Genomic DNA, 18,615 nt, shown 5'->3' on the forward strand with positions numbered 1-18,615 from the left:
CTATCTATCTATCTATCTATCTATCTATCTATCTATCTATCTATCTAAGGAGGGAGCTAAGGAGGGAGGAATTAGCTCAGATGGAAGAACAATCTAGTAAGGATTCTTTTCTAAAAGAAAAGCTTCCAGGGGGCGCCTGGGTGGCTCAGTCAGTTGAGCTTCTGCCTTTGATGATTCCAGAACCCTGGGATCAAGCCTACTCAGCAGGGAGTCTGCTTCTCTCTCTTCTTCTGCCCCTCCCCCTGCTCTGCTCTCTCTCTCTCTCAAATAAATAAATAAAATCTTAAAAAAAAAAAAAAAAGCTTCCAGGAAGAAAATACCAAGTGATGGCAAAGATATGGAGCAACCAGAATTCCCAGGCAGTGCTGGTTACTGGATAGAGAATATACTGCTTTGGAAAGCTGCTGGACACTACCTGAGAAAAGCTAACTACGTGCACGCCTTGTGACCCCAAAAATACACTCCTGGGTATACACTCAACAAAAATGCATTCATATGCTCAACAGAACATATACACCAAAATGTTTATAGCAGCATAATCTGCAATGGGCAAAACTGGAAACTATCCAAACACCCGTCAACAGCAGAATGGATAAATAATATGTGGTATAATCACACAATGAAATACTATACAGCAAGGAGAACGAAAGACTGCAACATGAGTTAAGTCTCACACACATAACACTGAGGAGAAGCAGCCACACATGCAAGAATATAGACTAAGATTCTATTTGTATAAAGTACAGACACAGGCAAAAACGAATGCACAGTTAGAAGTCAGAAGAGGAGCCCTTTGGTGGGAGCGGGAGAGGGAGAAGCAGCTGCAAGGAACCATGAGGGGGGCCTCTGGGGTGCTGGCCACGTTCAGCTCCCCAGTCTGGGTGCTGGTTGCACGCACCTCCGACATGGGGGTACGAGCTTTTGAGACACCATCAAAATGTGTACTTTTCTGTGTAGATATTATACTTTAATAGAAAGTTCACCTAGAAGGGGCCCAGGTGCATTTTACGAATGGAGAAACCAAAGCCCAGAAAAAAATTAGGTATAACCCAGTAATTTATTATAAACCTTGATCTTTACCCATCCTGTGCTTAAAATCATTTTGTTAAACACGCCACACTGCTCCCGAACCCCTAGTTCTCATCGATTCTTCCGAAGACTGGGCCCCTGTGGTGTCATTCCTCTTGTACATGTAATATTTTGGGCTCTCCCTAGGGACATAGGAGGATGGAACTTTCCTGCTCCCTTTAAAATTAGGTGTGGCCCTGTCATTTGGCTTTGGCCAATGAATTTGAGGAGAAGCGACATGTGTCATTACTAAACAAAAGCCCAATTCACTCCCATTCTGATCCCTTTGCTTACAGTCGTGGAAGCATGTGTCAGGGAATCTTCTGTCACCCTGGGTCCCAGAGTATCCAGGACAAATACAGCTTCATAGCCAGTGTCCATCAGAAGTGTGGCAGGAATGAAAAAGGTGTGTTAAGCCATGGAGATATGGGGGCTGGTCCTTCCTACAGCATAATCTAACCATCCCGACTGATACACTAGCTAAGTAAGAATCCCATTTCAACGCTTCTAGAAAAGTCTATGTCACACACTTTCAACCGCCAAGAAGAGCCTTAATCTGATAGGTTCTACGGAACAGACTTTTCCTCTCTTTATTTAATGAAAGCAGGGCCCCTTCTTCCCTCCACCTTTGAGGCTCTCTGCCAAACTCAGCCAAGGGCAACACACTCCATTCCGACACCAGAGAGTTTACGTCTGCATCCCAGTTAGGAAGTGCAAAGAAAGCACCTGGCTGGCTCAGTCAGTGGAGCATGCATTCTTGATCTTGGGGTTTTAAGTTTGAGCCCCATGTTTGGGTGCAGAGATTACTTTGAAAAAAAGGATGAAAGAAAGAAAGAAAAACTGATACTAGCTGATGAAGCTAAACAGCCTTTGAAAGATGTATATTTAATTTTAGCAGAGCAGCTATCCTGAAATTTATCTATCTATTTATTTAAGAGTTTATTTATTTATTTGACAGAGAGACAGCGAGAGCAGAAACACAAGCAGAGGGAGTGGCAGAGGGAGAAGCAGGCTTCCCGCCAAGCAGGGAGCCCGACGCGGGGCTCGATCCCAGGACCTGGGGGGACCATGACCTAGCCGAAGGCAGGCGCTTAACGACCGAGCCACCCAGGCGCTCCTGAAATTTATTTATTTAAAGAAAGAAAGATGGTGGTTGCCAGGGGTTTGGGGAGGATGGGAGTGGGAGCCAGTGTTCCAGGTTTCAGGTCTGCAAGATGAGAAGAGTCTGGAGATGGACAGTGGGGACGGATGCACCACAATGTGAACGTGCTTAATGCCACTGAACGTCAGCATACTTACAAACAGTTAAGATGGTATGTCATGTGTACCTTACCACAATTAAGATTTTAAGAAATAAACAAAAGCACCAAGCCCCACAGCCTAGAGAAGGATAGAGAGAAAAGTCTGCTTACAGCTTATGAAAAATGTATCCACCAGTCATTTTAACCATTAAGCACGCCTCAAGCCTCCAAGCTTCCCCAGAACCCGTCGGTGGCTGAAGGCAGTTCCATTAGAGAGAACTTTTCCTCCTGCTGTCCTGTCTCAACAACACAGCAGTCTCTGCCTTTCTCCATCATTAAAGCCAAATCTATTTCTAAGAAGCACAATTCACTAAATGAGCTTTTTGAAAGGGCTGGTCCATTCCCAGGGGCATACCGAGAGCTATGTGTCGATGAGAGGGTGGGCTAGGTCTACCCTGACTGCTGTCAACATAGGGTTAAGTAGAAAAACTCTGTAACAGTTCATGGCAGTTTACAGGCTTAATAATTCAGAGCAGCTCACAGCAGACCACTAACTTGATAGAATGTCTCCCAGTGTGGACTCTCCAGGATTTCAAACCTGACATGCCAGAAAAAGCTTTTCAAAGCCGCTACCTTTGCATTACCTTCTTGAACCAGGCAAGTTTAATTAGGGACATTACGTCTACTAAAGGGCCTCTCTATCAGAATCCAGTGGTCAAAGGGGCAGGAAGGAGAGACCCCCGCCACCCCCGCAACATGGTTGTGATTTCCTCCACGCTCATCTGCTTCCATTAAACAAACAGCAGCAGACAGGTAGCAAAACTGAAGTTTGTGATTCTTCCTTTGCCCTCTGGAGATGCTATAAATACTGTATAAAGTTCAGTGAAGGGAATAAGCAAAGTTCTTGCCAACACAGGAATATAATCAGCAAAAAAATGCATTTTGCATAAGAGCCCCTTTGAGTGCAGAGTTAAGATGAAGCTCAGGGCTTCATTATGTATTTAAATAGATCTAGCTTCAATTATCCAACTGAATGGAGGATACTCAGTGATTTCAGATAATCAATGGTTTACGTGAGTAGCAGGAAAAGGGAAATTCATTTTAAACGAGAGAAATACTAGGGAATATATGCCAGATCTAGGAAACTAAAATTTCAGATAATTTGAGTTTATAGAGACACAAGAATAATTGTCAAGTAGGTTGAACTTCTTTTTCCCATTTAAAAAAATGGAAATTAAAGGGGAATAAAGTTATGTGTTTTTAAGAGGTTAGTTGGGAATGAAGCTCCTGTGTGAATTCTTGAAAGTCCTTTTTTTCCTTTTTTTTTTCATTTTATTTATACAAGGCTTAAGTCAGCTGTCATTTTTTAAATTTCCTTAAGTAATAAAAAGGGGCTCAAACTCACGACCCCAAGATCAGGAGTCACATACTCTACTGATTGAGTCAGCCAGGTGCCCCAGTAAGCTATCGTCTTTAACATCTGTAAAGAGAATTTAATATGGGGCTCCCCTCATCCACTGCACAAAGTCATACAACTGGGCACCCCCCCTGCCCCCCTGCCTTGTACTCCCTCACCTCCCTAACCCCTCACCCACCTAAGATAAATCCTTTGGAGAAGAGAGGGTCCAGACTCTAGGAAGACAGGCACAAAAGGAGGAACCATTTGCTGCAAATGAGAATAAATGGAAGCCTGCCCAGTAATGGCAATGGCAGGATTCATCTTTGGCAAAGCTGAGTAGCCCAACAGAAAAGACCAACAAATATTGTCAAATGGACACCCTCAACAAAAAGGTCTTCCCATCTGTTCATGCTGTAAAGGCCCCCAGTAGATGGCCCAAACAATATCCAAGCACTTTTTTGGTATCTCACATTTAAATATGATCAGATAATCAAGAACCACCAGACATTTGATGAAAGCCTCTAGCATGAAAGGCAGAGACAAAAGCACAGAGAAGAAAATGCATCACGAAGAAACAGAAACAATGCCTGAAGCCATGAAAATTTCCTGAAAACCCAGTAACATCCTCAGAGACAGAGACACAAAGGAATCTAAAGCTATAAACAAACAAATGCACAGGTTACAATGAAAAAGGAACAATGAGGGAGAAAGGAGGGAAGAAGGAAAAGGGAGAGAAGGATAGAGGGAGAGAAGAAAGGAAAGAAGGAGGAAGGGTAGGAGGTAGGGAAGGAAAGAGGAAAATAGAAAGGGAGGGTGGAAGGTACAGGGAGAAAAGGGAAGGGAGGGGAGGCGAGGGAGAGAGAAAGGGAGAGGAAGAGAGAGAACAGGAAAGCTTTTAGGAATAAAAAAAATAACTAAAATTAAAATCTCAACGTGAAGGCAAATCCCTTTGAGAAACTATAACCCTGGTGATAGAAAATTATTCTAAAACTTCAAAAGAAAATAAAGCACACACAAGATAATCAGAAATGAGACTGGTATCAGAATATAAGTGAACAAAGGGGAAATAATTTTCCAATCAAAATTCCAAATTACTCAAAGACTATTCAAGTAAAAGGTAAAATGAAGACATTTTCAAATATGAACCATTTTATAGGAAGTTATTATGGGTTTATTTGTTTGTTTTTATGAAAATGAAGGAGAAAAAAGGAAGACTTGCAATCCAAGAATCTAACTAGGGTAATGAAGGGAAAACCAGTGTAACTATTATGCCTGAGGCCTAGACAACAAACAGATTGGAGCAGGATAAAGGGTCAGGAAAAGGCAGTCTCCAGGGAACAAAACAGTACAAAGTGACTAGGTAATAAATTGGAGATTTAGAAAATACTGCTAAAATAAGCATAAAAATAAGTAAATGGAGCAGAAAAAAAAGGCAGGCATTAACTACAGGGAAAAAAAAAAACAAAAAGTTGTTCAAGAGAGGAAATAAAATGATGGTACACTATTTGGCCCAATAGCTAATATTATTTATATGGTCATAGCAGCATGGAACATCCTAACAGTATAATAGAGACTATTAATTTACTCCTAAATGTTCATATAATGATATAGGAATATGAGAAAAGGAGAATTCATATATAATACAGCTAAATATTCATCTATCATCACAGAAAGTCAGTAGCTAATGCCTAAAGTCAATTAAGAAATACTGTAAACATGTTAATGAGAAATGAGGGTAAATACAAGGAAAAAAAAAAAAAATCCAACCAAACAAAAAACCTAGCTAAAATAATTGAGCATAGTTGCTTTGGGCGCCCGAGGCTGGGGGAAGAGATAGAGGATGAGAAGAGAATTTCACTTTAAGTCTTTTAAGGTTAATTGAATTCTTTAAAACTATGTGCTTGTATTGACTTCATACAAATTTAAAATAATGTAACAAGGAAGACAAATACTGTTAGTAACATATTATTTGGATAATACATAATAGTATACAGATTACATACTAAAATCTAGCTCAGCCACAATTATATCTCTGCACTGTACTTTTAACATATGTGAGGAGACCTCTGAATATGCTAATAGTAGGGCATGTGCTGTAAATGATTACCAGCCCTGTGTATTCATTTTGTACTTCAACATCCATACTCTCCAACAGTACCCTCCTAAGAACTAGGCAAATGGGGCCCCATATTTTGAAAAGACCCCTTCCGATGCCTGAAAAGGACAGGGTCCAGAAGGAATACCCGATCCTCCTCCCCCCCCACCACCCCATCCACTTTCTCCCTTTCAGGGAGCTCTCTGACCCTGTATCCCATATGTGTTATCAGTAAGATATGCTAATGAGCTCCTGGACATGAGTCTATGCCTAGTGGTTGTTCCCATTAGTCTATCTGGTATTTCTTTCACCAGATTGCATGAGATGAGCCACCAGAATGGTGTTGACAAAGCTGATCTGGGGTGAGTCAAATTCTTTGTATAGATAAAAAAATTTGCCTGGGGCTCCATATATCTTAGGCGTTTACCCATCTTCACAACTAATCCATGTCAAAACCAACAGTAAATATTTCTAAAGTGGCTAGCTAGAGGCAGGGAGATGATCTATGATGATGGGAAAATAGGACTTAGCTACAGACTAAGGCAACATTAAACCCACAGAGAGAGCAAAGAGAAAACAACCAGTTTGTCTTATCCGCAGAGAGCATGAAGTTAAGAGGGAAGATGGAACTAGGATCCAAGCAAGATTTCAACAAGTTCATTAGAAGAGCAGAAACCACAAACATAAGATTTCAAAGAAGTAAATTTAACTTCTGCATTTAGAGTTCTTGAAACACCTATTAAAATAAGATGGAAGAGACCTTGTAAGAGTTGATGCCAGGGGTATGAACCACAAGCTCAGTATGAGTCAACAGTTGGGTGTGGTTCCTAATAAATTAAGGAACTGACACTAGCATTGTGGAAGAAAATGGGAAGAGCAACTGTAGGCAGGCTGCACAGGACTGTTCTCATGGGGGACAGGTTGTTCCAGAACTACTTACAAGGAAGAACATCAACGATAAGACCTGAATCATAGGGAGAATGGCTCAGAAACCTTACACAGGGAAGCCTAAACAGAAGACATGGCAGGAGACAGATGAGAGCTGTTTTCAAGCATTTGAAAGGTTATGAGAAGGAAGAAGACGACTTGCTTTAGACTTGGAAAACATAAGGAAACAAAGGAAAATGACAAAAGCCACCAGAAAGAATGTATTATCTCAACACAACAAAGAACTTGATAATTCTTGGAGCTAACCAGCAAAGCAGATGGTTGAAGAGCTGGAAGCTTCCCAGGGAGGGAGGTGGTCATGCAGTGCGCAGGCTGACCAGCTGTCAGGGGCTTTGAGGAGATAGTGCCTACCTTGAGAGTGAGGCTGGACTGTCCTCTACTCAAGTCCAAGATGCTAAATCCCCTCTGGAGTCTCTTCTACCAAGTCCACTTGATGCCTCCTTGTGAAAGATGATTTCCAGATTTTTCCCTAATCTGGCTGCCCTGGTTCAGGGCATGTGTGCCAGTGACCTTCATCAAGTCCACACAGAAGCAGGTGTAGCACTTCAAGATAACTGTCTGGAGCCTCGGAGCCTAATAACACTCAAAGCCTTAGCCTCTTCACAGGGAAACCACACTCAACTTCTGTAAAGATACGTATTTAAGATACGTATTTATAATTAAAATGAGAAGCATACATGTAATGAGCATTTGCTATCTATAAGACATCTGACTTGGATTATGACATCTAATCCCCAATTCATCATAATGGTGTAAATACTATTCTTTTTTCACTAGTCTCTTTTTAATATGCATGCTATACCCTCATCCAGGGGACTTTCTATGGAAAGGCAGTGACCCCTGAGAGAGATTTTCTACACTTCTTGAGCTATATCACTGCATGTGATTTTGCTTCCCATCAAGCATCACTCTTACCATAAAAGCCACTGAGCTTTTTGGAAGTGCATGTAACATCCACCAGTCATGGACAGAGGAAGGCCCAATATGAAACTGTACTTTGTAGGTGGTAGGCGCTGGTTCTGACTTCCAGGTGGAGGAAAGATCTCTAAAATCATTGAAATGCAGGAGTCATTGCTGCCCTTTGCAGACAGCATAGCAATTTTTCCATTAAACTGCTCTACTACTCAGGCCCATCCCCACCCCCATCCTGCACACAAAACCTCTTTTCTGCTTTTGCTGGTAACATGAATCTCCTTACCGTGGGCCGATCTGAATAACAGCATCAAATCAGCAGCATATAGGCTCTGTAAACTGTGCACACTGAATTGAGCCCCAGGGCTGGAATAACCTACAAATTATTTCCATAATCGTGGTTGATCTCCCTTGCGTTAACCTCACCCCTCACACACACAGGTTTCTTTCAAACCTAGCCCCTCCCGAGTCATGTGGATTACAATAAGTAGAAGGTAGAAAAAGCCCTCATGGATCCTGAACGGCAGCAATTTCTTCTGAAAAGGTTCGTTTTGTGCTCTATCCCACGTAAGTAGCATAAAAATTTCACCATGACAAGAGGACACAGAGGCTTTCATGAATAAGGTCCTATGTTGCCACAAAGGAATTTTATTCAATGCAACCTATTGGATACTTAGATTGTACCAGCAATTTTATGGCCAGGAAGGTCCTTTCAAAAGGAATTCACATCAGCAGTGTGTACGTAAAAAGGAGAGTATCCTGAAACTGATCAGATTATCATCGAAATTGTGTAGTGTGGCAAGAATGACCGAAATACTGAAATATTCCCAATAAGTGGCTTAATTCTAAGAATGAGAAACAGTACCTTTTGACTGTGGTCAGTGATTCCTGCCCATGTTCTTCTTAGGGTAAACAGTAATAGAAATGGGATAAATAGTATACTTAACACAATAAAAGACTTTAGAGAAAGAGAGGTTTGGTTTGAATCCAGCCAACACTCAGTTACTGCGTCACCTGGCATCTAATTATTAGCCTTTATAAAAGCCTGAGCTTCACCAAATGGGGGACACAGTCCCCATTAATTGGTTAAAATATGGATATACAACCCAACTCACTGATTGCTGTACGAACTAAATGTGACTTGTGATTTCACTTATATGGGGAACTGAAGAAATAAAACAAATGAGCAAACAAACCCAGAAACAGACTCATAAATACTGGGAAACAAACTGGTGTGGGGGGGCGGGGGGCAGGTGAAGGGGATTATAAACTTCTAGTTATAAAATAAATACGTCATGGAGATAAAAAGTACAGCATAGGGAATATAGTCAATAATACTGTAATAGGGCGCCTGGGTGGCTCAGTCGTTAAGCGTCTGCCTTCGGCTCAGGTCATGATCCCAGGGTCCTGGGATCGAGTCCCACATCGGGCTCCCTGCTCGGCAGGAAGCCTGCTTCTCCCTCTCCCACTCCCCCTGCTTGTGTTCCTGCTCTCGCTGTCTCTCTGTCAAATAAATAAATAAAATCTTTAAAAAAAATAATAATAATAATAATACTGTAATAATGTTGTAGGGTGACGGATGGTAACTACACTTACTTGAGCGCTGCATATAGAATTGCCGAATCACTATGCTGAGCACCTAAACTAATATAACATGGTATATCAACTGTACTTAAATTAAGAAAAAAATTTTCTGAAGAATTATATCTGACTCACATTGTAAAACACTTTGAAGATGGTGGCATACAATAAGGGCTCAGTAAAAGACAGCTGCTGATATCATATAATATTACTGTTGTTATTGTTAACATTGTTAGGCATTCCCTCATATACAAGATATCCAGATAATTAATAAGAAGCTATGCCAGATGCTGAAAAACAACGGTTAATAAGCTAAACAGAAGGACATTTTCATGACTCAGAGCATGTAGATTTCTTAAATAGGATACACAAGGCACTATCCATTAAGGAAGACTGGAGAAATGAGATACATTAAATTTAAAAAGTCAGCATAACACAGGATACCTTTAACAGAGTAAAAGGCTAGCCACAGAGTGGAAAAAGATATTTGCAATGCATATAATCAACAAGGATTTGATACACAAAATATGTAAAGAACTGCCATGAATCATTGAGAGACAGACAACCCAACTGAAAAATAGGCAGGAATAAGCACTTGAAATAAGTACTTCACAAAAATCATATTGAAATGGTCATTAAACCCTCAAAAAATGTGCTCAGCTTCACACAAATAGCTTACAAGTGAAAAATAAAAGATCTGACAATACCAAGTGTGGACAAGGATAAGGAACACCTGGAATTCTCCTAGGCTGCTGATGGGAGCATAAATTATTTCAATCATTTTGGAAACTGTTTGGTAGTATTTACTAAACATGAATGTGTACATTTATCCCATGATACAGCAATACCAGTCCTAGATATACACCACTAGAAATGTGGACAAACATATCCTGAACGCAGATATGAGTACTCTAGCAACATTGCTCGTGATCCCCCCAAATAGGAATCAACCCAAACGCACCTATGGAAAGGTTGCAACATATCCCAGTAGCCTGAATCTATTGCAATTTATACCCGTTATCCTGGCATAATTGTTAATGGAGCTGGTATATCTGTCAAAACCATCAAGTCTCTAAAGTGTCCTAATGAGTTCATCAGTGGAAATGGGGAGAGTAAGGACCTCAAAAAACTGCTCCTCTGTAAAATCAGTAACACTGGCAAAAATGGCCAAAATCAACTTTTTCAGAGCTCTGGCAATTAATTAGGTCTTGCAACAATCTTAGGTACTTCTATTGGAAAAAGTGATAGCTGAATCTCAGTAAGAATAGCAAGCTTTGGGGCGCCTGGGTGGCTCAGTTGGTTAAGCGACTGCCTTCGGCTCAGGTCATGATCCTGGAGTCCCTGGATCGAGTCCCGCATCGGGCTCCCTGCTCGGCAGGGAGTCTGCTTCTCCCTCTCCCGCTCCCCCCTCTTGTGCTCTCTCTCTCTCTCACTCTCTGTCTCAAATAAATAAATAAAATCTTTAAAAAAAAAAAATTTAAGAATAGCAAGCTTTGAGGACATTTTAGCTTGCCTTATTCCCATCTTCATCTCCCTATCTCCACAATCACATGAAAAACAGCAGTCCAGCAATTGCTGAAGGGGGCAATGAGCTCCCACAGAACAGCATTCTCAGAGAACTGTCATTATTTGACCTATCTGACAGTTCACAGAAAACCTCCATTCACAGGGCTTGTTGCTATCTGACAGTCTTTACTCCAAAGCGAGTTTATGAAAAATAATCAGTAAGAACTGTTTAATATCGCAGCTGCCCGAGGCAGTGATGACAGTTGGGGCAAAAGAGGTAGCTGACCAAGAAACTTTTTAAAAAGCTGAGGAATAAGATATTCATGAGATATCCATAGTTCTGGAAATCTAGAAAGTCACATACATGTATAGGACTGTGCACACATCCACAAAACCCTGAGAAGGCCCTATGCTCACCCCTCTGGCTGACCTTGAGGCTCTGTGCAAGCAGAGGTGAAGGCTAAGGCAGAGTTGTTAACTAGCTCCCTGAGTGTTGAAGACACAGAGATCTTTGGGAAAGACTGGAAGTCTAATTGCTTCCAGGCATCTAAGGAAATCTCTCCAGTCATTAGCTGACTACTAAACTAACTGAGCAGAGGCTTCAGTGGCCATACATGACAAAGAATAAATATTTTATAGATTTCAGGAAAGTCACTTAACAAATAAGCAATAGTGACAACAATCAACATCAACAAACCCCGGTGGGAGGATCCGGTTTCAAGAGTCACCACATTATATTCTTCAAAACGTAGTTTTCAACCAAGTATGTATGAAACATGCAAAGAAACAACAAAGCATGGCACATACACAAGAAAAGAAGCAGTCAATAGAAACTGTCCCTAAAGAAGTCCAGATGGTAGCTTGCTAGGCAAAGATATTAAATCAATTATTTTGAATATATCCAAAGAACTAAAGGAAATCATGTCTAAAGAAGAAGTAAAGTATCAGAATGATATCTCATCAAATAGAGAATACCAAGAGAGAAATTAAAAGAATTTTTTTTCAGAGAACCAAATACAAATTCTGGAGTTGAACTGTAGAATAACTGAAGTGAAAAAATTTACCAGAGGGGCTGGACAACAGGTTTGAACTGACAAAAAAAGAATCCGTGACCTTAAAGTACGTCAACTGAAATTATCCAGTCCGTGAAACAGAACAAAAAAAGAACGAAGAGAGATGAACAGAGTTTCAGAGACTTGCACCATCAAGTGCGACTAACATAAACATAATGGAAGTCCCAGAAGGAGAAGAGAGAAATGGACAGGAGGACTATTGGAAGAAAGGACAGCTGAAAACTTTCCAAATGTGATTTAGACACACCCCCCCACACACCCAAGAAGTTCAATGAATTCCAGATAGAATAAACTGAAAGAAATGAATACTTAGAGACACACCATAAACTGTTTAAATACAAAGACAAAAAGTAGCAACAGAGAAGCAACTCATTTCATGCACTGGTTTTTAATTTTAAGTAGGCTCCACCCCCAACATGGGGCTTGAACTCCCAACCCTGAGAGTAAGAGTCACATGCTCTGTGGACTGAGCCAGCCAGGTGCTCTGAGAAGCAACTCAACTATACAAGGGATCCTCCTAAGATTCAAAGTTGATTTCTCATCAGAATCCATGGAGGCCAGATGGCAGTACAATAATATTTTCAAAACACTACAATTAGACTGTCAATCAAGAATTCTATATCCAGCAAAGTTATCCTTCAAAAATGAAGGAGAAATGAAGACATTCCCAGATAGACAAAAGTGTCCTGGCTTGGATGATAAAATACATATTCACTCTACCCAACTAGTCGCCTGCATGTATGCATGTGGGTGGGGAGTGGCTGGTAGGGTGCTAAAAACTTCTGTTTTCTGACCTAGGAGGTGGTTACGTATTTATTCTGTGATACTTCTTGGAGCAAAATATTTATGTTTTGTACACTCTTCTTTATGTGTTTTATATCACTGATTTAAAGAAAGAAAAAAACAGATGTTTTTGCCTGTTCACAAATAAATGACCACTTTCTTACTTTAATTGCCCAAATGGAAATAACTTAGGGGCCAAACCTGGAAACTCAGTGAAATCACCTGTTACTCTTTTCCATGCCTTTGATCCAGCTCTGTCTTCTGCATGGAATATTCTGTCCATTTCGCCCAATTCATCCCTATTCATCCTTTAACATTAATGGTCAGGCTTTCCTACCCTACAAAGATCTATCCACATGTCCTTCTCCCACATCACATGTGAACAATTTTAAGAGTAGGAACTGTGTCAAAATCTTCTTGTTCTCAATAGCACTGTGCAAAGCATGTAGGCAGCATAGAGTAAAAGTGGGAGGAATTCTTGCATCATAGAAACACATGAAGGAAGTCTTCCTAACTAACACAACAAAAAGTTCTGGTAGAGTGCACCACAACCAACCAAACCCGAACGATTCCCTGCAAAATTAAATGCTTTTCCTGAAGTGATTAGCAGGTTAGTATTTTTTAACACAATTAACACTCAAACTTCAAGAACACTGACTACAAATTTCTGATAAGTTGAGGAAGAGAAATTATCTGGGTATAGCTAATCATTTCTGGGATGTCATTATTTTACTTTATGAGTAATATTAGAAGAGAACATTATGGTAAAAAATTTTGACAGCTCAAATAATTTCTAAATTAAGGAAATCATCATCTCTTTCTAAGTCTCTACACAAATGGTATTGAGTCTACACTGACAAACAGGGCAAGTTTCTCGAAGTCCACTCATGCTCTTCCCTGGGCTTCCCTTAGAACACTCTGGGTGAGTTCTCTCATTTCTGAATTCAATGTAAGTGTGTATTTTGTCATTGATCGTTCTTGTTTTTATAATGAGCAAAAAGATAAAACCCAGCACTAAAAAGAAAACAGGGTGGGGTACATAGGCAGGAGAGGAAGATATCTGGTTCAGAGGTTTGAAATGCCCTGAAAGGAAGTGCCCAACAAACCTGAAAGAGGAAGGCGTCACCCAGGGAATTGCTGAGGCAGAAGACGAAGTCCTTCTTGGGGTGCTCGGGCACAGCCTGCACAATGCTCTTCTCCACCCACACGGCGTGCTTAGGGATGCTGTTGTGGTCTATTCCAGACCTGCCGTCGCTCTCATAGAAAAAGAGTGTGCACCCTGAGGAAACAAAACAGGGGTCCGCATGAGTGTTTGGTGCTTGTACAATGAGAGGTCGGTGGTGGAAACTAGCACTTCTGTCCTGTCACAAGGAGAGGGCTGCAAATGAAAGCATGTGGAAACCTAGAGAGTAAAGAGAATGGGGCCTTGCTTGTATTGAAGTCTTGGATGGACTGAGAGAAAAAGAGAGAGAGAGAGAGAGCATGAGCAGGGGGAGCAGAGGGAGAAGGAGACTCCCCGCTGTGCAGGGAGCCCGACGAGGGACTCGATCCCAGGACCCTGGGATCATGACCTGAGCCGAAGGCAGATGCTTAACCGACTGAGCCACCCAGGAGCCCCAAAAGGCAAAGAGTCTTAAATCACCGTTTCTCAACCCACACGAAACTCCCTCCATGCATGTCCTCAAGTTCTTTAAGACCCTCACTTTCTGTTTGAGAGTGTTTCGTTACAGGCATATGGCAGTCTTACGGCTCCTTCGGCCAGTGGGGGCTAGAAACCCGGCTCCACGGGTCAGAACTGCAGGTTCCATGTTGTGAGGCCTGCCAGTCAGTAGGGAACCACTGGAGTCCCTTCCCAATAGCTCACGTGATATACAACCAGGCAACACAATTTATTGGGTTTCTTGGCTATGCCCTTGGAGAAAACCATTTATAATATTAGTGTTAGGTATTTTACAGATAAGGAAAGAAATGATAGGTTTTTGATCTCAAATACACTCTACAAAATGTTCTTCTAGAAATAAACCACGTCCCTGTTCCTACTGAAAGAAGAAATGGCATGGTACATGCCATATGAAGGCCTGGGGGTGGGGGTTCTGGAAGCCTGGTCCACGCTTAATTGCACTGTGAAACTAATGAGACAGTCACAATAAAAACCTCTCAGAGATTTGTGGCAAGGTGGCTTTAGGAGATACCCTCCATCGTCACCTAAACATGAGGCTCACTTTAATAGTAATTACTAGCTGAACATTTACTGCCAACTAATCAAAACCAATTTCAGGGGAAGCCTGTGTCCAACTTTATGAGTCTTTCTTAACTCTGTCAGTTTTCAACATCTTAACCACCAGCAAGGGCCACGCTTTAAATGTGAATAGCAAAGTCCTTGAAAGTACAATCTACGAGTTTTCACAGGAAGCTACAATACGAGTTTTCATAAAGCAAATTTGCTTCTATGTGATTAGCAATGTGGAATGATGGGGATCGATGGAAAAGTCCCATGAGTTCAAAGGCAATGTCTCCCAGCCCATCATATTTCATATCTGTAGGTTAACAGCTGCTGAGTGCAAATCCCCAAACTCAGCTGAATGCCATGTCCACTCGTGTCACAATTTCTCCCTTGGCAGAGTTTCCCAAAAGCTTTCCTTACAAGTCCTGTCGTATGGTGCTCCTGAGCTTTATGATTTCTTCATCACTGTCTTGGTCTCAAGAATTCAGGAGTTTCAATTCTTCTTTCTACCTATTCAAGTTATATTTACTTTGTCCTTAAAGGCGAAGTCCCACATTTTCTATAGTATTTATTGTTAAAAAGTAAGATGTTAACTATGTGAGTATTTTTAGCCGGGTATTTAGTTATCTACCTATCTACCTATCTATCTATCTATGTATCTATCTATCTATCTATTTAGTGTTGGGCTAAAAAGTTGCATACACATAATTCTGCCCCAACCTCATTCTTCCCATAATCCCTGTTATTGTGAAGGTCTCAGGTCTTTTCAGAAACACATATAACATACTGCAGAATCATCTGTACCTATTTTCACTTCTTAAGCTAGCATAGATTGAGAGATAAATATAGGAAAGGAAATGGAAAGGGGATGCTATTTTCCTCCAAATCGGAGGTTCTTGAAGTGGGGCAATTTTGCCCTTGAGGTCAAGGACATCTGGTGGTGTCTGGAGACATTTTTGGTTGTCACTGGGCGTGGGGGGAGTGGGGGGAGGTGGGTGCCACTGACATCCAGCAGGTAGAGGACAGGGATGCTGCTAAACATCCTGCTATGCCCCGGATAGCATCCCCACAACAAAGAATTATCCGGAAAATGTCAATAGTGCCCCTGTGGAGAAATCCTGCTCTAATCTTTAGGACTAACATGACACTAATGATTAGCAGATTCTGAACAGAAAAGGAGCAACACAGCTGTACCATAGGTTGAGGAGAGAGAATGAAGCCTGTGGATAATGAAGAGGAGCCATCCACAAACCTTGGCATGTACAAATGTTGAACATTTTACAGTCTTCTCAAATTGCTGTTTTTATAATTTTGCAATGTTGGTTTACAATCACCCATGACAGTAGGTGGTTAAAATCAGCTTTTACTCTAATTTTCTGCTTGTTTCGGTGTGAAGATTAACATGAAGCAGCAAATCCAGGAAGCACATCTCCCTGAAAGCAGTCCATTTGCCTTCACCTTCACTTGAACGTCATCTGTATGCTCAGTGGTTGCCAAAAGAGACGCCCCAGAGATTAATTCTAAATGAAATCTTTTTTTAAAAAAATTAATTATTCTGTCTAAAGTGGAAGAACCTTTGGAGAAATCTACCCCACAGCTCCCAAGCACTCTGCTTTTTTGTTTCTCCATATCCAACGGTTGCCAGGAAAAAAGCAGCATGTTCTGCCTCTGAGTGGCAAGGACCAGCCCCGAGCAGGTCAGCATATAATGGAAACTCATCAGGATTAAGAAATGAAGGGCTCAGTGGCTCTGTGTTCTGGGCCTGGATCCTGACAGACCGTGTCACTCAAATCTGGGTCACCAAGAACGGGAAGGCTCCCTCCTCTAAGGGGCTCTTGACTTATTGCTCCAAGATGTTGCACCCTGCCTTCGAGTACCCTTTATTCTCTAAGGCAATGGCAGAAACAAAACAATGCCCTCTTCCACGTCCCAAGTAAAAAATCGCCTAGTTACTGTTAGTCTATGTCACTAACACTGGTGTTCTTAAATGTAGTGTAGGAATCACCTGGGAGGTTTGTTTAACACACCAATTCTGGGCCTGTCATGGGCTGAATTATCTTGCCCCAAATTCCTATGTAAAAGTCCTAATCTGGTACCTCAGAATGTGACTGTATTTGGAGTTAGAATCTCTACAAAGGTAATTACAGTAAACTGAGGTCATAGCAGTGGGCCCTAATCCAATCTGACCACTATCCTTCTAAGAAGGGGGAATTTGGACACAGACAGGCAGAAGGGGAAGGCCAAGGGAAGATACTGGAAGACAGCCATCTAGAAGCCAAGGAAGACAGGTGTCACACCAACCCCACTCCCACCTTGATCTCTCCCAGCTTCCAGAACTGTGAGAAGACAAATTTCTTTGGTTAAACCATTCAGTCTGTGGTACTTGGTTATAGCGGCCCTGATACAGGGCAGAGGAATATGCCTTCATTTTTCTGCAGGAATGTGGGCCTGGTGGTGAGCTACCTTGACCACAGGGACTGGATCTGGGAATAGCAGAGCAAGGAAATAGAAGGAGCTTGGGACCTGGATGACTCACAATAACTTCAGATGGTCTACCTCTGATGGACAGGAGGGAAATCAGTTCTATCTCGCTTAACGCATCGTCATTGTGGGTCTCTGTGACATGCAGTGAAACGTATGGTCTAATTAACAAGCCCCCCTCCTGTCTCACTGACGTACTGAAGCAACACCTGGGACTACCAGTAATGGGACCAACTACACCTTGCTTGCCCTGCAGGGGTTGGCCTGCGCATCACTGTGCAGACTCTAGAATGTTCTGTGCCTCTAGGATTGGATGTGCTCACACCAGCAACAGCTAATGAGATTGAGTATCAAATGGTCTAGAGGGTACACCACACCTGGGAAGCCCAGACTTCCTCCTGTGCTTGTCCTTCATGCTTCTTAACCTATTGAACCTGTCCTGCCATATCCTAAACCAGTTTCAAATTTGGCTTGTGCCAAAGAAGATCTAAGTGGGCTGGGCTCCAAGTGTTCTTTTTAAGACACGGAGCTCACAAATGTGTTACAACTTTTATCCTACTAAGATGTATGTAGACATGCACAATAGTATATACACGAAAAGTATGACAATGAATTGCAACATATAAAAGTATTATGCTTTTAATGAAAAGGCAGTGATCTCTCCACATGTGTATGTATCCATACACACACACACACATATTCACAATGTGACCATAAAACAGTTGCTTTGTCACAAACCTAAGATGGTTCAGACATTCTATTAAGCACTAGGCTGAACCTTATGAAATTAGTGATATTCTATCATTTTTAACCGAACGAAATGGTCATTTCATAGAATTCAGATGAATAAGTTTGCATCCAAAACAGTCATTTTAGGACATACTTCATTAACATGAATGATTAAAAAATTTTTTTTTTCCTTTTGGAACATGTCCCTCGAAACTGTCATCAAAGCAGCTGTATATATAAGGAAACTCAATGTGCGGCGCTGTCTGGCTTAACTGTGAACAAGTAAAGAAAACAAAACAGTGCTGGTGCAGAGGGGGATGTGAGGAGTTAATGAACAATCAAGGAGCAGAAAGTTCCCGTTAGGAGAGATGATTACGTTCTGGACATCTGCTCTACAATCCACGATAGAGGCACGCACACCTAAAAATGTAAGTGGGGGAGATCTCATGCTAAGCATTCTCATCACAGTGAAACACAGCTGGTTAAAATTGGTATAAAATACAAACGCCGTGTCATCACAAAACATCCCGCGCAAGGTGCACCATGGCGCGCAAGGTGCACCATGGCGCGCAAGG

The 18,615-nt window shown here is 41.6% G+C and overlaps 1 protein-coding gene across 1 annotated transcript in view; it reads right to left on the reverse strand.

The window, feature by feature from the left end:
• The window catches only part of TIAM1 (TIAM Rac1 associated GEF 1), a 141,329-nt gene that overhangs the window by 98,084 nt on the left and 24,630 nt on the right, over positions 1–18,615 (reverse strand). Inside the window, 1 exon segment of the mRNA XM_035017585.1 lies at positions 13,713–13,885. Coding sequence (XP_034873476.1) covers positions 13,713–13,885 — 173 coding nt within the window.

The sequence above is a fragment of the Mirounga leonina genome, unplaced genomic scaffold (assembly GCF_011800145.1).
Source record: "Mirounga leonina isolate KUSES-001 unplaced genomic scaffold, KU_Mleo_1.0 Mir_172, whole genome shotgun sequence".
Taxonomy (NCBI): Eukaryota; Metazoa; Chordata; class Mammalia; order Carnivora; family Phocidae; genus Mirounga; species Mirounga leonina.